The 23,052-nt window shown below is 44.6% G+C and overlaps 1 protein-coding gene across 2 annotated transcripts in view; it reads left to right on the top strand.

Annotated features, from left to right (window-relative positions):
* PPM1H (protein phosphatase, Mg2+/Mn2+ dependent 1H) overlaps window positions 1-23,052 on the top strand; it is a 243,754-nt gene that overhangs the window by 137,335 nt on the left and 83,367 nt on the right. For both annotated transcript variants that reach the window (XM_021678641.1, XM_021678639.1), the window contains exon 5: window positions 22,047-22,131. In XM_021678641.1, the coding sequence (XP_021534316.1) occupies window positions 22,047-22,131 (85 nt within the window). The remainder of the gene's footprint in view (window positions 1-22,046; window positions 22,132-23,052) is intronic.

A 23,052-nucleotide genomic window follows, 5' to 3' on the forward strand; every position in this document is an offset into this window, starting at 1 on the left:
GGGGTTCCTCTTTGGCCGGTCTCTCCACATCCCTCCCTCAGCCAGCCACCTTGTGCATCTTCATCTACCCCTTCCATCCTGATGCTGCCCAAGCCAGACTGCCCTCACACACCTCATGACTGCCTCCCTCTGGTCACCTCAGCGTGTCTCTCCCTGCCCCCCCCCCCCCCCCCCCCCCAGAATGCCAGGGCTCTTCCATGCAGCCACGTGGCAGGGTCCACCTTCTGACTTTCCTCGGACTTTGAGGTTCCTCTTCCTCCATATCCCTGAGTCTAACCCGCTTTCCGGTCCTGAGGCTTGACACATGGAGTGACGTTCTCCAGGTATTTGTTGGACAGTGTAACCAGGAACGTGATGCCTTTCTGTGTTTTGAAAGATTCTCTTGTGAGAAACACTACATAGGGAGGATTTCTAGTTCTGACATCCCTCTAGAAGTTCCCAGTTCTATCCCTGGCTTAGGGCGGACCCCCACCCTTGTGACTCCTCTCAGTGATTTTCTGTCTGAACTACTGTCTTGATGCTAGGAGCCTCCCTTGGAGAAGGTTTCAAGAAACAGCTCTGGGGAATGGGTTGCTGTATTGACTGCAGGGATCCTGCTGAAGAGCTGGTTTGTTTCCAACCAGAGTCCTCTTCCCTCAGTACCACAGAGACCTTTTCTCTTCTGTGCATTTTAGGGAAGGGCTGGGGGTTAGGAGAAGTGGGGTGGTTTTTGCATTTTGGACCCTGAGATAAGTAAACTGTGTGGGTTTTTTTTTTTTGGTTCTGCTGTTAGGAAGCATCTGTGACTGCTTCTAGGAAAGTTAAGAGCCTTACAGCACATGGTTTTGTTGTGGTTGTTGTTTTTATTAACTTAATTCCTAGCCTCCTCTGAACTTCCCTAGTTCTATTTTCCACATATATATATATATATTTTATTTTATCTTGTGTCTATTTGTGTAATCTCTCTTTAAATCCTTTCTGGAACAAAGTAAGTCTAAATACATAAGATGTCCTGCAAACGTGTTCGCACTTCAGATGTCCAAAATTAAAGGAATCTTCCCAAACAGTGCCTTTCCCTGTGTTCCCAGTTTTGTTTTGAGGTGCCCCTAAAGCACTCCGTTACTTAAACTAGAACCCTAGGATATGGTACTCACTCTTTCTCTTTTTCCCTCTCTGTGTATCAGCAACTCCTGTCAGTAGCCAGCAGCAGGCGTGGTAGAGGCTGAACAGGAGCCTCACGAGGGCTCTGGATGGGGGTGGCCGCCTCGCTGGTACCATCCGGTCATTCCTCTAGACTGCTGAAACTCTGGTGGCCGCACAACTTCCCTGGTGAAAGCCCTTCAGTGACTTCTCTCCTGCAGGATCAGGGCCAGACTCTAGCCTTCTTCGTCAGCCTGCCCTTACCTTTGTCTCCTGTCACTCCCTATCCCCATACCACAAGCCCTGGCAATACCACACCGTATCCTTACGCCCCCTCCCCACCTGACCTAAACTGTCCTCCTTCCTTGCCTGTCCAGCAACCCCCTGGCGTGTCTTCTAGAAGACTCGATTTCGGGATCACTGCTTCCTTGATGTCTTTCCTGTATTCCCTGTCCTTTCCCAGGCAAAGACCTGTTCCCTGGTGCCCTTCTGTGTACCAGAGGCCCCAGAGACCCCCTTCTCTGGGCTCTTGCTTCACTTTTCATACTGCAGCATAATTGAGTGTTTCTCCCTCCCTCTCCTAACAAGCCAGAGCTCATTTGCAGCAGGAATCAAATCTTAGCCCTGTATCCCCTCAAAACTCTTCCAGAAGCAGGCTCAAGTCTGCTTAGGCTCTCCAAAAAATTGCTCATGAATAGCATTGTTGTTTGAAAAGACCACAACAGCATTGAAACTATGGTGGGCTTGATAATATTCTTTAAAGGAGCCCACACTCTGGGGTCTGGGACGACACCCCATGATGGGTGCATGGGGACTGGGAATACGAAGGAGATGGTTACTTGTGGGGAAACCGGCCCTGGCACATGGAGGCACCGCATAAACATGGCCTCAGCCCTACTGCTCTGGCTTCCCGTCCAGCCTGATTCCAGATTCCACTGCGAATACATCCTTCCTCGTGCTCTTCATTGCCCAACCCTCAGTCAGGACCTGCACATCTCTCACTTGAACTCCTGCGATAGGCTGTTGTTTTCCTCTTTCAGCTCTGCCCTGCACTGGTCACTTTCCACACACAACAAGCATGGTCTGCTTTGTAGAAGATCCATCCTCCACTCCAAGCCCTTCAGGGCCCATCTCTGATCTTATATGAGCTCATCTGACGCCCCGCCAGGACTCCCGCCTGGCCCTGCCCATTTCTTCAGCACCCCCATCTGGTCTTCCTCATGCCCCTTGGTCCCGCTCCTCACGCATGCCTTGTGCACCCCCACCCTGGAGGCTTGGCGCACACAGTTACTTCTGCCTGCACTGTCCCCCCACCCCAGCTGCCTACCCCTGGCTTTCCACGCGGCTCCCCACAGCCAGTCCTTCTGGCCTCATCGTCCCCTCCTCACCTCCTCCTCTGGCGTGCCCCACCACCTTCCTGCACAGACCTCGGCCCCTCCCAAGGCTGTATGCTGTGTGCAGCAGACGGTTCTCTCAGGTTCCCTGCTGTCTGTGCCCGGCACAGGGGAAGCACTCAGGGAAAGAAAACAAGGGTGAGGAAGCAAGGTCTTAGGAGTTCTAATTTGATCAGTAAAAGTATGGTGTTACTGGGACTCCCATTATGCTCGAGGTCACGTGGGTCTAATTTCAGTCAATTGTTTATGGCTGAAAAAGTCCAGCTTCTTTAGAGGCTGAGCCCTCTCTGTGTTCAGGATGTTTTTGTTCAGTACAGCTATTACCCAAAGTTGAGACAGCTTTGCTTCAGGTTGGTGGTTCAGCTCTGTCGAGCATTTGCAACCATGGTCTCCTCTTACTAATTGAGGGCATACCTAGATTTTCAGTGCATGGTTTCCCCTCTCGGCAATGTAGGACATAAGCCGGGGGACTCGGCTCTCCCCAGACGGTACCTCTCCACATCCTGGCTCCAGAGTAAGTGATCTCTCTGGGTGCATACTCTCTCTTTTCTTCTGGGTCATTCCAATTTGTTCTCATTTCACTATTTTTGTCCCTGGTAATGGTCTGGAGGGAAATTCACCAGAGTTCAACATTTTTAATATTACTGGATATGACAAAGGAGAGAAGAGAGAGGGTGGTCATCACTGGCATTGGGGCAGAAACCCAGTGCAGGCAGCAAAAAAAAAAGGTAGTTGCTGGATGAACTGGGACGAATCCTGGCCTTTCTTAGAGGGTAGCAGAATGCACCGGTGAGTGTCCCTAAATGTTCAAAAACAACCAGGAGTTTAGGTGGGAAGTAATGGTCCTCCATGAGGAGGGGAAAGCATAACATATGGAAGAAGGAACCCTGAGGTGAAAGGTAAGATGGGTTTCAGTCTTGCCAAACCCCTGACCTCCCCAGATCTTGGTCTCTTCATCCCTAAAATGAAATGATCAAGCTGTTAGGATTTCTAAGCTCAAAAATTTCTGTGAAGATTTGTCATTTCCCGCATCTCTGCATTATGCACCTCTAGTAAATGTTTAATGATCTGCGATAAGTTTTAGCATCACATTAGTGATTTCAACTTTCCGTATTTGACAAGCGTTCTCTCTAATTATCCCCTGAGAGAGCAGCTGAGGAAGCAGTGAACTGGGGACTCACAAGAGGTTGTAGCAATTTATGTCGTACTTTCACCTGCTTTGTCAAGTAGTGAACGATTCGACTCACAGCTGAAGAGCAATCCACCGCTCGCGAAGCAGGTGGTCTGAAGTCTGGGGCCACGCGGGAGCGCTTACTCTCCGTGGATTCAGCACTCAGCTCCTGGCAGGTGCTCACGTATCCATTGCCGTGGTATACCATGCAGCCACGCTTAAGGCTTTTGTGTAGCAGCGTCTGACTGGTGTGTGCTCAGAGCATAATCTTCAATCTGAGACTCAGTGCTTACCCCTCAGAACTACTCCAGGTCATTTGGCCATTTTATCACCTTTTTATAAGACAAGTAATTTTTTGAGTCACTCTGGGAAGTGGCCTGGCCACGCAACCTTTCGTGGGAAAGAGAAACCCACTTAGCTGCCAGATAGTTAAAGCTCTCTTGCGTCAGATACCCTTTTCTTTTCCCCACCACTTAAAGGTATCAATAAAGTGTAGCCAGCGAGGGAACAAAGATCACAGTTGTGTATGCAGAAAGAGAAGTTTGGAGCTTTGGCAAAGCTTACGTCCCACTGCTGAAGTAGAACAAACATTGAATGCGGCCAAGGAGCTGTTTTCTGGGTTAACTGTCCCGGGGAGTTCTCCCACATTCATTCTCTGATGAACGTGCATCGTAGATCATCTTTAAATTCCTTGCTCCTCAGAAACTGGTGAAAACCATTTTAACTACAAATAAACACATAAGCCGTATAGATAGAGAAACCCCACACATGCAGGGACCTCCCCTTGGTGAGAAGGCTGTAAGCACAGATGAAATCACACTCAGATAGTTTTCATCTGTGAGGTTCCTGTGACCTCTGACGCCACCAGACCTCAAGGCAAAAATAGATGCTCTTCAAAGACTTTGTAGCTTCCAGCAGTTATTCATGTGGAAACCAAATGAAGATGTTGATTCTCATGAAAGGGATCTCACAGCTACAACAAATGACTCTAAGTGATCCCAGCCAAACATGAGAAAGTGTGAACTTTTTCATATGTGATTGAAGGAATGTGATTGTAATTAGGATATATTACTTTAGGATTCCAGGGCAGTTTTAAGCACTTAGCTTCAAGCACTACAGTTAGCCTTTTGAATAGCAAACTCATGTTTCGAATTATGAAAAATGGCTCTATTAATGCTCTCTCTAATTGCTTCTGAACCTCACTCTTAAATTGCACCAGGCTAAGGCTATAAAGGTTTGCTTGTGGAAAGCTTCTATATGGGTTTCTCCTTTGAGAGGTAGTTGTGAATGGGGCCAGCCAATGGGACGGGCATGATTGTGCTCTAAGAGCCTCTTGTTCTGTGGCATGTGGAACTTGCTGACCGATGCCAAATGTTCGAAATGTAAATCTGAATAGGTCCACAGAAATTGGGACACGGAAACATGGGATTTGATGGATTGTGTTTCTCCTGAGTGTTTTTGTAGAGTGGTGGTGTAGTAGGAAATGCCTCTCCAACAGGGTTATTATAAGAACAAGCTTACAGCTTGAACCTTGCCCCTAGAAGAACATTTGAAAACAGTGTATCTATGATGACACATTTCTAGTGGATATACTCCAGTGTGTTTTTCTTCCAGTGAATTTACCTCTTCCTTTGTTTTGTTTTGTTTTTTCCCTTCTTCATTCCTGTGAGATATAGGAGAGTGAACTGATATATTTTTCTCTTACAGTTTGAGGGGGAAAGTTAAACTTTAAGTAACTAGTTTACAACCTGAAGATTTTTATTTTTTCACATGTGTTAGCCCATAATATAAATATTTCCTGTACATTCTTTTTTTTTTTTTTTAAGATTTTATTTATTTGACACAGAGAGAGAGAGCACAAGCAGGGTGTGCAGCAGAAGGAGAGGGAAAAGCAGGCTCTCCTCTGAGCAGGGAGCCCGACGTGGGGCTCGATCCCAGGGCCCTGGGATCATGACCTGAGCCGAAGGCAGATGCTTAACGACTGAGCCACCCGGGTGCCCCCTTTCCTGTACATTCTTTCAAAAATGGGAAGGGCATTCCCATTCTTTCATGGAAGCTAAGTGGCTAAGTTTCTACTTTTGACGCTGCTAATCCCAAGGAAAACAGGAAGTGGTTTATCTATTGAAAATCACGCTCCTTATTTTGTTGATGATGTTCTTTCTCTTTTCCTTTGCCCTCCCGTTCATACTCTGAGAATTCAGACTGATAACTGAACCTTATCAGAGTGTGGGGGAAATAGGCCTTGTGGCCGAGGCACCTCTCATGGTTGGAATGACTCGGTTGCCAATGTACTTAAGAGAACCAAACAGTGCCCATCGGCCCCCATTTGGCCTTCGGTCTCTGTCCTAGGCCTCCCTACCGGGGTTGCTTTTTCTGATCGCCCACCCTCTCCCTGACCTCATTTTCCAGCTGGACCAGTCACAGCATCCAGTGTTCCTTGTAAACCCTGGAAGAGGAGATCTTTCTTCTTTGATCCCTTGGAGATAACTCTTTCGCTTTGGTTAAATCTTTACTGATATCCCAGCCACCTCACCAGTTAGCTTAACTAGATCCACCTGGCTCTTGGTTAGAAGTCCTGGTTTGTCTCTCCCTCTCCTTGCCGCTGTTCCTGGAAAGGACTGTTCCACAGCAGAGCTGTACCACAGGGACTGTCTAACGGACTGAAACTCTAAGTTTTGTGGACATTTCAGTCATTTTTTAATTTGCTTATTTTTACTTACACTAGTTTCTATTCTTCGTTGTCCACCAAAAGATCATGAAAGATTGTGTTGGTTTCTGAAGTCCAAATCGATATTCTGCCTGCAGTGTTTCTTTTACTTAGACCAAAAAAGGGATGGGGGAGGGTTGGGAATGACATGTTTTACTCTCTTAGAGGATCCAGGCAGACTACCAGTGATCTGGGCTTTCCTTTTTATTAACCCTCACAAGCCGTTTCTTTATGGGCCTGCTCTAGAATCTTACTCCAGATTGATACCAAATCACCCTCCTCTGTTGACCAAATCCATCGTCTCCTTGAAAATCGGACCTGATTTGCCCATCTCCAATCTTTTGGGCACATTTCTTTACTGTACTTGCTCCCAGATCCCTGACAGAACTATGACAGCCTCAGTTTTGAGGACTGTAGGGCCCCAAGATGTAATCTGTTGAAGCCAGAGGACTTGACCCCATTTACTGTGGCAGAGTTCTCTTCTGAAATGGTTTCATCTTGGGCTTTATTTTTTGTTTGTTTTTTGTTTTTCTCAAGGCTATTTTCCCCTTCTCAATCTGACAGGTAAAATAGCAATAAAATAGTACTTCTTCCGCTTTCTCATCTGTCAGCATCACACCTTTGCTCTCAAACAGCCAATTAGTCTCTTCCTCAATTGCCTCCATTTTCCACATATAACTAAGGCAGGCTAGTTCTGTTGTCTTCACCATGTTCCATAAGCATAAATCTATTCTGGGCTTCAGCTTTGTGAACACTTTTGATAGGTTGGTGGTACTGTCCACCCTTGGCCTTCCCATCAGAAGTAATGGGATCTTAACTCCATACTGTTGGTCTGAGTATTTGCAAAATAGCAAAAACATAAAGTCCAAAATAAGTTTCTTCACCTGTAAATGTCTGAGAGATTTCCTATCCGCGCAATGAGGCCATTAGGGAAGGCTGTAGAGGGGCAGCCACATTCTGCAGAGGTGAGTTAAAACTCAGTCTGATTTTTGGAACATCCACAGAGGAATAAGAAGCTGTGTGACCAAGACCTAGAAACTCTTATTTCTCAAGTCCTATTGTGGACCCTGACTACCAATCCCAAAAAGGTAAATAAAGAAATCTATGGACAGAGGATAAGACAGGGGAACATGTTTTATAAGTAACAGTGAGTCTTCATGAGCCATGCTAGCACATGTCAGAATCTTCTTTTATTTAAGCTGGAGTCAGGTGCAGGGCTTAGGACCAGAACAGCCTATGTGCCTCTTTCCATCTCTAATCCTGGTGATGAGGGGAAGTCATTCTGGAGAGGCAGCAAACACAGAAGTAAGAATGAGAGCCAGAACAAGAAAACCCTCAAGTGTCCAATCAGAACCAGTTGAAGTAGCAGGAACACACCCCGAGTTCTCTTATTTGGCAAACTATTTAGAGAAGAGCCAGAATGGAGAAAGGCAAAGAGTGGGGAGGGAGAGAAAGCTTAGCTTTCTTTGAGGCAGCTTCCACTGCAGTGTCCACCCCCTTTACTGCTGCAGCGTTGTAATGAGAGCATTTCAGAAAAGAAAATGGGAGTCAGAGAGAGAGAGAGATATGCATGGTGTGGCTTTTCCCCAAGAGAGAGCAGCTCCGAATTTTACCTGACAAGGTTTCTGGGAGTAGGGCATGAGGCTACCAAGAGTGGAACTTATTGTGTCCCCAGGCTCAGTCAGGTGCATCTATCCCTGAATCCAACCCACACTTGATAGAAAAGTGAGATGTTAAGAGCTATTCCTTCCCTAGTCTCATTTGAGAATTACTGCACAGTTACCTACTCTTGGAGAACAACAATCCATATTATTACATAAAAGCTCAGAAAAGTCATGTGACAAAGAACGGTGTTTCTCAGACTCTTCTGAGCATGAATTTTTTTTGGTGGCTTCCTACTGTCTCTCATAAGAGCTTTCCATGGAGGCCAACTTCAGTTCATTGACTTACTCTGTGAAGAGTTCACCAGGTAAATGAGGGAATGGACCCATCTTTCTATGTTCTCACTTAATATTTACATCCACCTTTTCAATCTACGTTCCCTGGAGTACTTGTTTCAATTCCATAGTTTTGACTACCACGTAAATGTAACTATTCCCAAGTCTGTTTTCCTAACGCTGACCTCTTTCTTGAGCATCACACCCATGTCCCTCCACCGGGGCATCAGGCACATGCCTCGAATTCAACATGTAAAGTCAGAATGCAGTATCCTCTTCACCAGATTGGCTTCTTTCCCGTCTCCCTGTCATTAATGACATCATCGCCCTCCAGGGACAAAGTTGGGAGCCTCAGTGGATTCCCGGACATTTCGTTTCCTTTACCCAAGAGGATATATTTAAAAATTATGTGCATATGATAAATACAGATAGAATAAAAAAATTTTAATGTATTTTATCTCTGAGATTTCTATCTATTCCCACAGACATAGTCCAGACTCTCATTTTTCATTTGGACAATTGCAATAGCCTTAGGTAAATTGTGGGTTAAGCACGATTCTTGTAAGTAAAGGGAATTTGGCATGAGAACCTTTTATATATCTTTGTCAAGATAAAATCTTAAATTAAGATATGCTTAGAAAAATGTTGAAATTATGGCATTAATATTAATGAACAGGGTGGGGTTTTAAAGCTAGTGATTAAGAGAAGCAGGAATGTTCCAGTACTACCCTATCAATCTGCCTTGTTTTCTATGGAATTCTGGAGGGATCTGAACACATGTCTGGAAATGACAATGGGAAATCAGCATACCATTTTATCATTAAAGACTACGGGAGGCCACCTAAGTACAATTCATTTTTTCATTTATACAGTTCTTTAGGGTCACAACTATGGACAGTTATTGTACAAAATAACACAGTTCCAAGTAACTGTTTTAGTTTGACTTGGGATATGCAAATTTCTTTTAATGATTCAATCAGCATCATTAATAAATTATACTTAACAAACAAAAAAACCCCTAAAAAACCCAAAATATACATAAGGTCTCTTGTACATAAACTCATCTAATCTGAAGAAAGTGGTATTGCCCCATTTTTCAAATGGGGAAAACAAGTCACAGAGTGGCTGATTTTCCCAGTGTAGCTAGTTCATAGCTTGAACTAGACTTTGGACTCCAAGCCCTGGTTACTTTCCACTCCGCTTCCACTGGCTCCCCAAACCTAACTGATGGTTATGTTCAGTGAATGAGAGATGGGCTTCCCAAGCCTTTGTTTATAAGGACCTGGCATGGGGCAACTATGAGCAGGTAGAACCAGAGAGGCCTTACAGGGAAGGCATCTAGCCTCTGTCCTAACCACGGGCCACAAGCAAGCCTACCTGCCCTGCGAGGTGAAGTCATGCAGCTTAATTTTGAACAGGGGCTATGGCAACAAGGATGCCTATTTACTTACACAGTGTAAGTTGCAAGACCTTCTCAATACATTACACATTCTAGAATGAATTGTTCATGGATCTGACTTTGCCCTTACAGAGCAGATGTAGTTCTTGATTTATAGCACCATAAAGAAAAACAGTGAAGGATGCCTCAAGACTCTTGGCAGGCAAATATAGGCAAAGCTCCCCTATGTCCTTTTGAATTCCAGGGGTGGAAACTCACGGGCTTCGATCAATGCATAATGTGAAGATCTGAAAACTCTTTTCCCATTTCCAACCATAGAATCTTACTGATTTGATTTAAATAGAATTTCCTCTTGTTTGTTTTGTTCTGAGCATGAAGAACTGGTCACCCACCATTCTTTGAATAAAACCATTTCAAATTGCGTGAAGGAGAGTATGATCAAATCATTCCTCATTCTTTCCTTCAGGCTGAAATACCACAGTTGCTTTAATTTCCTTCAAAGCATCTATTTTCCACCCCCCTTAAGTTGTTTTTATTTCTCTTCTTGGGATTCTGCTCATTTGCTCCGTTGCATCGCCTTTTTAAAGTGAAGAGGTCAAAATTGGACACAACTCTAACCTGGGTGTGACTAATGCAGAGCATTAGTAAAGAAGAGATTGCTTCCCAGACTCTGCATGTCCTACCTGCCTTGGCACACAAACACTGAGCTATCGTAGTCACCATTTATTTTTAAAAAAGGAGGGGGGTCCATCCTACTCCCAAAATGACTATTGTAGAGAAAACAATAAATACCTTCGGTGGCCTCACCCAGTCTAGCTACTTGCTATGGGGAGAAAAATGTGCTCATTTTGGGGCTTGACAAGTGTGTATGCATCTGTGCTGGGGGGCTGTGCATTGCTGTGGATTATAGGTATTGACCCTGCACTTGAGAAGAACCAGATCTATACCCTCTGATGCAAATGGAAAATGAACCTTTAAGTGTTCAATGTGAGCACTGAAATCTAAGCATACAGGCAAAACTTTCCAGCAATGTGTTTGTTTATTTATTTATTTATTTATTTATTTATTTATTTATTATTCTTATGTTAATCCCCATACATTACATCATTAGTTTTAGATGAAGTGTTCCATGATTCATTGTTTGTGCATAACACCCAGTGCTCCAAGCAGAATGTGCCCTCCTCAATACCCACCACCAGGCTAACCCATCCTCCCACCCCCCTCCCCTCTAGAACCCTGTTTGTTTTTCAGAGTCCATCGTCTCTCATGGTTCGTCTAGCAATGTGCTTTTAAAACTGTGTAAAATGAGAAATGACTGTGGGATTTTCAGAAATAAATTTAGTTTGAACTCTGTGGTACTTGAAGAGAAAATTTTAAAACCCACCAGTGGCAATGGAAAATGGTGCAGCCACTTTGGAAAACCATTTGGCACTTCCTCAAAAAATTTAAACAAAGTTACCATGTGACTCAGCAATTCCACTCCCAGGCGTATAGCCAAGAGAATTAAAAGCGTAATCACACAAAAACTTGTAAATGAGCATTCGTAGCAGTGCTAATCGCAATAGCCAGAGTGGAAACCACCCAAATGTCCATCACCTGATGAACATGGATAAACAAAATGTGGTCTGTCTCTACAGTGGAGTATTCATTTAGCCATAAAAAGGAATAAAGTACTTTTGCATGCTACAACAAGGATGAGCCTTGTAAATGTTATGTTAAGTGAAAGAAATTGGGCACAAAAGGTCATATATTATATGATCTCATTTATATGATCTATCCAGACAGAATAGCCAAATCCATAGAAGCTGAGTAGATCAGTGGTTGCCAGGGGCTGAGGGGAGATGGGGGCAGGGGGAGTGACTGCTAATGGATACCGAAGGATGAGGGGTTCTTTCTGATGTGATGAAAATGTTCTGGAATTATATAGTAGTGATGGTTGAACAGCCTTGTGGATTTACTAAAAACCACTGAATAGCACACTTTAATTGGATGAACTTTATGAAATGTGGATTATAGGGTTTTTTTTTTTTTAAGTAGAACAAATAAGCCCACTGTTCATTTATAGATGGACCCCTTGTCATTTTTTTTTTTTAAGGAAGAATCACCTCAAAAATTTTCTTTAATGACTGTGAGGCTTTTATTACTTTGGGAAATGTTGTGCTGGTGCATTGGGTTTCATGAATGTTGCTGGTAAAGCAAGATGTTTGTAGAAAGTGGCAGAATTATGACATTGAGAAATTATTCTGAGTGGTATGAATACAGACTGGGCTGGTTGTGAGAAAAACAAGGAACATCCGATTCAGTTATGGCTGTACAAATGGTCACTTATTTGTGCTGCTACTTAAAGATTGGTATTTTTTCCCTCCGGATTGTGTGTGTGTGTGTGTGTGTGTGTGAATATTTTTGCTGGGAAACTTAACTGTGTGCTTGAGGCTCTGTTAAATGAATCGTCGTATTTGCAAACTTTTTCTTCAGTATCCATTCTGAAAATGGAATGACTAGAAACACACCCAAACTAATTCCAGGCTTGTGGGATTATTTTTTCCCTTCATCTATTTTCTGGTACCTCTAATTAGCCTCGACAGCCTGGCTGTCCTCTGACGGTGGTAACCCCGCTTGTTCCGTCAGCTGCCCTGCTTGCTTTTCTGTCGACACATTTCTAATATCTTTGAAGGAGACAGACGCTTCTGCTGCATCCCAACAGGACTCACAAGGTCTGATGCTTTTTGACAAAATGGATGCCTCCTCCCTGTATTTTGGAATTGATATACACTGTCAAAAAGGGTTTTCCGAATGGTTTCTCTTTGTCACCTTGTATCAGATTTTCTCCTCCATTCTGGAAATGTGCAGTTTAATGTTGCGTTTCCAATCACTTTCAGCTGAAAAAGTGTGTAATGGAATCAGGGCATCCCATGAATACTCTTAACAGTGTGGAAGATGCCTTTTGTTTGCAGCTCTGCGTTCCAAGGGGACTGGTGACAACAGTGAAATTACATTGGGGGGCTTGCTCGATAATGGGCTCCTTGTCCCTTATGATTTAAGAGATGCACTAAGGGTGACTTCTCCCATCTTCGCACTTCGGTACTGGTTTATATTTATTCGAATCTAAATTGTGGCAATTGCCACCTCCTGAGAAGAAAAGCAGTTACTGTACCAGTTTGTCCCTATTTCTCTACCCCACATACCTGAGGCTTATTTTCAGAATCGTTTAAATTCAGACTTGAAAGATGCCTGGGAAACGATCTGGTCCCATCTCTCCTTTTTCTGGGCAAGAGCTCCAAAGCCCAGAGCCAAAGACGGGCATGAGGTGGGGCTGGCACCTACAAATTTTGATTCCCAGGCCAGTTCCATTTCTGCCATACCGTGTGGCCTTGCCACCACGGATAATGCACACATACGTCCATCCCTCCTATGCCATGGACTTTTGGAGCTGGGAGAGGGTTCAGCAATTAGCCATCGCCCTGCAGGATGTCTTTGACAGTATCACCTCCTGGGTAAACTGTCAGAACTTACCACAACCCAGAGAGGGTAGATAGTGCAGAACCTTCCTCCTGTGTATTCGTGCGTCATACATTCACACATAATGACACGCATGGGTGGGTTCCATGCTGCCGGGCTGGCTGACCTCTAAACAGTGAGAGATTGGAATGAAGTTCTGTGTGGGACTCTTTCAAACGTGAGCCTCGAAGCACTTTCTTTGCTGGCCGGCTGTTCCCATGCCTCAGAGAGAAGAAGAAATCAAGGGATGGCAAGATGAAGCACCTTAGTTTCAATTCTGACTTCAAGAGTGAGCTTGATCCCTCACTTTTGTTTTGCTTGGAAGACTTTTCATATCTCTCATTCCATGGAAACTGGACTGCTGGACACCATTACCTGCTTTTTAAGAGCAGCAGCTTGGCAATTTTTTATTTCTTTTCCATTTCTGCTCTGCAGAGTGTACCAGTGTTAAACTTGGAGGGGTGTGTGTGTGTGTGTGTGTGTGTGTGTGTACATGTATGTGTACTTACATGTGGGTACGTATATATAAAGTGTATTTATAAAAATCTATATGTATATATCCATTTTTCCCACTCTTTGTGCCACTTGGGGAAAGCCTTCTATTGAGGTGGACAATTAAATACTTATTAGTTGTCCTCATACCATGTCTGTATGGCATCTATTTGCAAAGTCACATGACTGTGAATTTGGGGATTTTGTTTGGTTTTGAGGCCAAAGGATTTACCTCGAAGAGGCTGAAGGGCTGAGAGGTCATCTGCCTAGGCATGTGCCTGGTGGAGCGTGCGCTTCTAGGCTTCCTGAGGGTTATAGAAAGGGAGCGCTGACAAAAGTTTTCCTGCATTTGCCCTGTGATTCTCCAAATGTCATCATCTTCTTAAAACAATGTCATTTTTGAATGATATTGTAAAATGTCTTACAACAAAGACATTTTGGGGCTTAACCAGTTTGTATTTTTATAAGAAAATCCAGCCACTGGTTTCTCAGTTAGTGGCTCCTGACACAGCTATGGGATCCCTCTGCCATTGTGCCTGACCTCTGACTGATGACCTCTGACGTGTGATTGGGCCACTGGGTAAAGTTCTGTGGACCAGTGCTTGGGGCATATACAGGATTTACAAAGATTGGTAGTGGAACAAAGATGAACCTGCACTTTTTAGGACTTTAGGTCTTCTAGGAATATCTGGCCAAATCTGGGCAAACAAAAGGAACATACATTCCTGGTAGCAGTCAAATAACAAAAAGATATGGGAAGAAAAATTAACGCTCCCACCTCCATACGTTTCTCCCTGCTCAATCAAACATATTTATCCTGTCAAGCACCCAGGTGTCACAGTGGTCCAATGAGGGCAATGAGCCAAAGTGAAGGTAGCAGTCAACCTTTATTCACTTCCTGTGATCCTGCAGGCAAGAGGCAGAGAAAAAGAAAAGTCCCAGCTCCCCTATGTTTCATTTCCCCCCCCTGAAGGGCACCTGGGCAGGCGAGGGTCAGTTGACATGGAACACAGACCACAGGGTATCTTCTCGCTGCTGAGGAGCTCTGGACAAAAGGCCTCAGCCTTTTAAACCAGGGGGTGGTGCGGTGGGGGGAGGGGGAAGAAGGGGAAGGAATCTAAGTGGAAAAGTATGAGTGAGAATGGAGAAAAGTGCTGGAGCCAGGATTCCCACAGAGCTGCGGAGCTGCTGGGGCTGGGAAGGTAGATTTGCACATAAATGAGGCTGCTGGGGAAGGGGGTGGGGGGCAGAGCCCTTATCTGCCGCTCCCTGCCGGGGGCTTCCTGCTGAGACTGCAGCACATGGCCTGGGCACCCAGTCTGGTGGGGAGGGCCGCTTCCTTGGAGGGGGCCTGCCTGGTGCCACCTTTGTAACTGCCGGGGGATGGGGGGGTGGCTCCTGAAGGAGCACACCGGGTTTTGGCCTGGGATCAGAATCCTCATATATGGGGTATCTGTGGATAGTTTTTGTTTTTACAGAAATGGGATTATGACACATACTACTCTGAAACTTGCTTTTCTCACTTAACAGTACATCATGTGTACCTCCAGGTCACCAGACATACCTAACTTTTTTTTTTTGTTCTTAATGACTGTATAGTAATACCTTACGGATTACACACCAACCCATTCAGTATTTCCCCTTTTGATAAACATTGATAGACATTGTTTCAGTCTTTGCCGTGACAAATGATGTCAAGGATGAATTCTTATCTGTATATCCTATGTTCTGAGTCTTCTGTTTTTCTAGGATATAGTCCCTAAAGTAGGATGACTGAACCATCATTATAATAGATTTAAAAGGTATAACCGTTTACATTCCCATTAATTATGAGAATGGCTTTTTCCTTTCACCCTGTAAGAACTACTACCCGTTGTTAATTTTTTCAACAAACATTTGCCAATCTGATGAGCAAAAGTTATATGTTATTTTTACTTTAATTTGCATTTTCCTGGACTAGTGAGATTGAGCATCTTTTCATGTGTTTATTGAACATTTGCATTTTCCCTTCTGTCAGTTGCCTAATCATATCTTTTACCCATTTTTTTTTTTCCCTTTGCTTGTTTGTCAGATGCCTCTTGGAGAGTGTCAATCCTTCTCTGAGGTGGGATTTCACAGGAGTTGGTGTGATCCCCTTAACAGAAGTTGTAAAATCGAGTGAATATTTGAAACGAGCATCTCATTTGACCCCTTATTTTTCTCTTGACCGGTTAATGATTTGAGTAACTTGGGGAACAAAACGTTGGTCTTTTTGACTCCAAATTGTGACATTAGAGGATAGAAATAGCCAGGTTTTCAAGAAATTGTCTCAAAATTCTCATCAGTCAGCAATAAATTGCTTTTATTGTCTCATGTGGCTGTTTGGGGAGGGTGGGAGAACATTTAAAAAACGTTTAACGTCTTTGCTTTACCTTCTCTTCTCCCATCTTTGCAGTTGACTGCTAAGAACACATTAGACCTTAGCCTTCACCATGTGACAAATAGGGTTCCATCTCATGTTGGACAGGAAATGAAAGCGTGTAAATTTCAGTTTCAGTCTCTGTGCGTGAAAGGCTAGCCTTAACTTTGGGTAATATGCTTAGGAACCACCCTCTGTATGGTAAAAGATACCAGATAGGAAGTGGTTGCCTGTTGATTAAATTACCCCAACCCTAGGAACCTCCTCACTTAATCTTTGGCCAATCTCTAAGTAAGGACATGGGATGTCATCCAAAATCTGACCGTAGTCCTATCTATAGGTCCTGATGTGAGGGCCCAGAAGAAAGGTCAGGGCATATGCCTAATTCTCCTTGATTCTTACTGCTGCCACAGCTTTTTTTGGTTTTGTTTTAAATAGTTTTCCTTAGGAAAAACAGCTCATAAAATAATGAAGTAGAAGATATGAAGTATCCAAGGATCCTATGATGACAGAATGTAGCTTTAAAGCATTTCTCTAGTTTATTGGTTGTTTAGTGCGAGATTTGTCAGCCTTCACACGCACTCTGTTCCCTTTGAAACCCATTCCCTCTCACTGCCCTGCTCCAGATTGGAGACCAGCACTCTGACACAATTGATCCCAAGATCAGAGGGATGAAAGAGCGAAAGATCAAAAGGAAGCCAGGAAGCACATAGGAAGAGGCATCATGATTTAGGGACTGGAAAGTCTGACTGCCAAACATGCTGTCATCTTTAATCCATGGGTGTCTCATAAAGGAAGAACTTGGTAGTTAAAACAGAAATGAAGAATGTTCTGTACATAGATGGATTTGATATAAAGATCTATTTAAGAAAGTAATTAGCTAAGGTTAGCCCAGCAGTGAATATTGGAATTGAAGGCTGATACCTCACTGTGTGTGAATTTGAAATTTAAAAAAACCGAGTAAACATAGTGGCTGTGTTCCCTCTCTCCTGCTTACTAAGGCCAAGGGTTCTGCCTCATTTGCCTTTATCTCTCAAATCACTTTTTTAGTGATGACCTAGCCAGAATGACATCCTTTTACATGCATTGTCTTTTTGTAAAACCAGTGAAAAGGCATATGGATATTTAAAGGTCCAGACTGTATACAGTTAGACAATTACAGACAATAATGCTGTTACTAGGAAAAGTGTTATTCAGGGCCTTCGCTCTGGATACATCTGTTGATCCACCCAAGTGTAGCTCACTCACTCTTTATCCACATAGTCATTTATCCATCAGCAGTCACTGTGTGTCTGTCACAGGCCAGGCATTGTGTGCTAGAGATTTGGAGACAAGGACTCAGGCTCTGACCAGAAAATGTGCTCAGGTAGTTAGAGAAGCCATGGGAGCAGCCGTCGTGGTGAGGATTGGTGAGGGCTGTGGCGTACAACACCATGGTAGCACAGAGAAGGGGCCTTGGAGATAAAGCAGAAAGGCAAAAGAAGGCATTCTCCAGGGTTGATGAACTCTCGAGAGGAATAGCTTGTCCAGAGGAAAGGTGAGGTCGATGTGTAAGAATAACAAGAGTGAGGCTTAAACAGAGGCAAAACGCAGATAATGATGGATTTTGGAAATGCTGGAGAGCCAGGAGGGAGCTTTCAGGAGGGGATGTGACTTGGTGAGAATCATGCTTTAAAATCACCGTGGTGACCATGTATGGGGTCAGAGGAGGGCAGAAGTGGGAGCAGCAGAGAGCTCCTGAGTTATGTGGACAGACTCTGATCAGGCCTGGAACCAAGGCACTAATGGTGGGAGTCAAGGAAAGGAGGTGAAATTTACCTGATGTGGTGCCTGTTTGGATGGACAGGTGACTAGGTGGGAAGGAGTGCTTTTCCCTGAGATGGAGAATGCTGGAAGGACAGATCTGCGGGTGGGATGGGGTAGGACTATCAGTTAAGTTTGAAACATGCTGAATGTTTGAGATGAGATGATGGTGAGTACTCAAGTGGAGATATGTTTTGGCGGTTGTCTGTTCCAGGCTGGAGCACAGCAGGGATGTAAGGGCTGCAAAGGATATTTGGAGTCATTGGCATATGTGGTTGTTGAAGCCATTTACTCATTCAGTAAATGTTAAGGGTGTGCAGTCTGGGCCAGCTTCATGGATGTGCGACCTGTGGTTCACACAGGCCTCACTCTAGGAAGGGCCCCACATTGGGTTTAATGCTCTGTTGTCACCATCTTAAAATTCTCATTAATTTTTATTTATTTATTTATTTTTTAAAGATTTTATTTATTTGACAGAGAGAGACACAGCGAGAGAGGGAACACAAGCAGGGGGAGTGGGAGAGGGAGAAGCAGGCTTCCTGCGGAGCAGGGAGCCCGATGTGGGGCTCGATCCCAGGACCCCGGGATCATGACCTGAGCCGAAGGCAGACGCTTAACGACTGAGCCACCCAGGCGCCCCTCTCATTAATTTTTAAACAAGAGGCCCTGCATTTTTATTTTGCACTGGACCCTGGAAATTAAGTACCCAGTCCTGCTTATCATAGCTTGCCCCTGTGTACAGTAGCGAGGCTACAATGTTGAGTAAGACAGCCATGGTTCTTGCCTTAGGAGCTCATAGGCCAGCATGTTAAGTCATCAGTAACAAAATGTGATGTGCTCTGTATTAGAAGTACCAGGCTCAGGGAGCATGTGGGAGAGGCTGTTAAACCTAATCTTGGGGGTTAGGGAGTTAGGAAATGAGATTGCCCAAGAAGAGGAGTAGAGAGACAAAATGGTAGCCCATAACACCAGAGGAGGCATAGAGGAGTCTGAGAAGGAGGCCTCCAGGGACATACGGAATCCAGGAGAAGGAGTATCCCAGAAGCCAGGATCAGGAGAGACTGTCAAACACTGCCAAGCAGATTAGGAATGAGGTCATGTCGAGTGGCTATAGCAACAAAGAGGCCATTGGGTGATTCTGAGAGCAGTTGGATAGAGAGAGGGGCAAGAATGGATTTACCTCTGTTTAAAGGATCAGTGGGAGGTAGGGAAGTACAGCCCTTAAATGTGGATTATCATCTTAATTGGAGAGAAAAGAAAACCGGCCCTGTTTTTTTGTTCTGTTTTGTTTGATTGTAAACTGAAAGTGTGGTTTTTTAAAAATAATTTTATTTATTTGAGAGAGAGAGCGCCCGAGTGGGGGGTGAGGGGCAGAGGGAGAAGCAGACTCCCTGCTGAGCAGGGGCTCCATCCCAGGACCCTGGGACCCTGGGCCCATGACCTGAGCCGAAGGCAGACACTTAACGCTTAACCGGCTGAACCACCCAGGTGCCCCAACTGAAAGTGTTTTGAGCGTAGGTTTGAAGTGGGCCTGTGGGCAGAGCCAGATGTACAGAGAGGGAATAACTAATATAGGGAAGGCCTGTGTGGGGAGTGATGGACGGACTCACCCTGGTCAGGAAGAGAAGAGAACAGGATAGCAGAGGGAACAGGTACATTTCTAGGTGAAGACCCCTCTTTGCTCTGAAGTCAACCCCACTTTACTCATGCACGTGAGCGTCTGCTGCCTCTGTCTTCCTGCCTCGAATTCAAGGGGAAAACTTTTGTCTCCTGAGTTCTCTCATTTGTTCTCGTGTTCAACAAAGAATTATGGGGCTGTGTGACAGGCGAAGCATTTGGAATATAAGAGCAAGCAAGGTCACTGACCTCGCACATAGGTCCTACAAGAGGAGCTTCCAGGGCCTGATGGCTCAGTGTCGGCTCCTCCCCACACACCCTCCCCCGTGGTCTCTGACACTGTCTTCTGTCCTCTCTACCTTCCTCTCTACTCATTATCTTTTCCTTCCTTCCCAGAGAGCCAACTTTCCTAGTTGGAGCCTGGAAGCTGCAATTCAGGGACCATGTAGAAAAGGGGAAGAAAAAGAGTGAAAACTAGCTGTAAGCAAAGTTTTGAAAGAGAAGTTTGCCTTTGAAATTTATTGCCTAATGACTTTTGACCTTATACCCCTGGTTCTCAGGGCCCTTCATGCTATTTGAAATAAGGCTCTAAACCTAGAGCTTCCTTTCAAGCTCTCCAAGTTTCTCCATCCTCTATCAAAACTCCCATTCCCTTATGCAGGGAGTTAGCCTTAGTTGATTAATTAGGACAGAGACCATTTGAATGAACACACTGATTTGTGAATGGTGGGTATCACCTTTCTTGGGGGGGGGGTTGCATTTTACAAGTGACTCTGGATTTATAAGAAGGAACTTTTAATTTGTCCTATTTTTGGCATCATGATAAAAGAAATGATACGAATATTACATCTTCTTCCCAGTCAGCTCCCCTAAAATTTTCCATTTTCTCATAGCTTCCACTGGTTTTCTTTTAGACCTGTTAATTCTCTAAAGCCCCGTGTGATGTTTGGTGTCATCCCCTCCCTTACCTGCCTTCCCACCAGTCTCTATGACAGCAACAACTGGGCACAGGTGGTGGGGGGTTGGGGAGAGGTTGGGACAGCTGCAGCCATTTACAGGGATTGCTTCTGAGTTGGAGACCACCTCTGTGGGGGGAGGGAGGGGTGCCTGGGGCCTCTTGGCACAAAGAATGCAGCTGACCCTAGAGTCAGTGACACATCCATCCAGAGCTGAGCTCGTGGAAGGCACTTCCCGTACTTGTGGCTCTTCACAGAGAAGTGTGTGGGATTCCAGGCCTCCTGCTCCCTGGTACCTGGGAGTTGTTGGGTTCATATAGAATGCAATTTGCAAGCCACTTCACCGATTGATAGCTGGAAAGTGGCTGCTAGGAACCACTTCAGAACAAGAAGATCTAGGAACAGGAGGCTCCGTCTGGAATAGGCCTAGGAAACGTTGCTCCATGGTTATCAATACTGTGGCCTCTCCCTTAGATGTCTCCTTTGGGGAGCTCTGTTCTCTCAAATCCCTGAGTCAGCAGTAGGTTTTGGATACATTTTTGGAAGTGTGTGAATTTCCTAAGCTTCAGGATGAGATGAGAACATCTTTTCCTGGACCCAGGATACTACCCTAGAAACTCAGGAGTCAAAGTCAGGCTTCTCAGATTTTAACTTGCCTATGAAGCACCTGGGGATCATATTACAATGAAGATTCTGATAGAGTAAGTCTGGGGTGGAACCTGAGAATCTGCATTTCTAATAAGATCCCAGGCGAGGTCAGTGCTCCTGGCCCACAGACACTTGGAGTAACAAGGATCTGGAGCTGTACTGTCTACTACATTAAACACTAGCCACTCATGACTGCTTAAAGATAAATGAATTAAAATTAAGTAAGATAAAAAATTCACTTTCTCAGCTGCACTAACCATAATTTAGATGCTCATTACCCACATGTGGCTAGTGGCTGCCATATTAGATTACATAGATTAACATATTTCCATTATCATAGAAAGTTCTATTGAAGAGCACTAGTCTGGAGTAAGCCTCAATTTCCATCATTCACTTATTCATCCATTTATTCACTGAGCATCTATTATGTGCCAAAGGATGGTTGGTGCTGGCTGTTAAGGAACGGTTCCAGCTAGCAAAAAAAGTAAATGTAAGCTAACCAGAATGTAATGTTCTTAAAGTAAAGATACCTATAATATGGTGAGGGATCCACAGTTGGTAGCAGTGAATGTTGCCATGCAGGAAAAGGTGTCCCTTGAGCGTTTCATGTGTGTTCTTTTTTTTTTTTTTTAAGCTTTATTTATTTATTGAGAGGGAGAGAGAGTGTGCAAGTGCATGTGAGTTGGGAGGAGAGGGAGAATCTCAAGCAGACTCTGCTCAGAGCCTGATGCAGGGCTTGATCTCACAACCCTGAGATCACAACCTGAACTGAATCAAGAGTCGGACGCTTAACTGACTGAGCCACCCACGCACCCCTCATGTATGCTCTGAACTAAGCTGTGGAGTTGTCATAGAATTGAGGTACTTATGGGGTTGGCTACTGACAATACAATTTTTTACCTTTCAGGGCCATAATCATCAGAAATGGAGAAATCATCCCCATGTCTTCAGAATTTACCCCCGAGACTGAGCGCCAGCGACTTCAGTACCTGGTAAGAGTCACGTCGGTTTGGCAGAACGCCGTGGCATCAGGGATGGTGTCGGAGCTGTTTTGGAGGAACGTGTTGCTATTGACATGGGAGCAGGCCCACGGCAGTCAAACGACATATGGTATTAACTCCCCCACACACACCTTCTGGATCACACACCCTGGCTCCGTGTGTGACGACACACTCCACCTCCGTGAATTTATTACTGTGGCTGTTTTTCTCCCATCTGTAACCAGTCGAAGACACGATGTGCTCTGTTGCTTTTAATGGCTTGGTATGTACAGTATGAAATGGGGTGTTGGATAACACAGTTACCTTTCTTCCTTGGCCTGCTACGCACTTGAACTCAAAATGGCTCAGTCCTGAGGAGGACGGCAACCCCAAGATCCTGCTGACACCCCACCACTTCACATGCAGATAGGAAGTCTCAAGGGCCCTTTGTGAAAGATGCAGGTGTCAGATAATCTGTTTTTGTTCTGAAAATAAGTTCTCTGTGTAGAGCACCCTCTTTGGAGTGAAATTATGAGTAGGCTATAGGAGGGCTATTTGGTTTTTCGGATCTTGAGCATTTTTGCTTCACCTTGACATTTGAGTTTTCTGGAAAAGAGAAGGCACTTCCCTGTCCTCAAATTCCAGGGTTAGGGCATTGGCTTCAGATCTCAGTTCAGTGACAGTGGCAATCATGCGAGGTTACTTTGGGCATCTTTGGGGACTGACAGCATGAATAGTAGTTCTATGGATGAAGTATTTTCTTGCCAACTGGCTTTCTTTTTAGACAACGCAGCTGAAGTAGTGATCCTCTGCTTTTAGGAAAAAAATTGATCCAGGCTACTCAAAAAGGACTTTGCTCATGTCTTTGAATTTCATGTGTGTGAACAGTCCAGGTCTGATTACTTTGGCCAATTTAGGAAGTGGCTGTGCACT

Source organism: Neomonachus schauinslandi, chromosome 5, assembly GCF_002201575.2.
Source record: "Neomonachus schauinslandi chromosome 5, ASM220157v2, whole genome shotgun sequence".
NCBI classification, from domain to species: domain Eukaryota; kingdom Metazoa; phylum Chordata; class Mammalia; order Carnivora; family Phocidae; genus Neomonachus; species Neomonachus schauinslandi.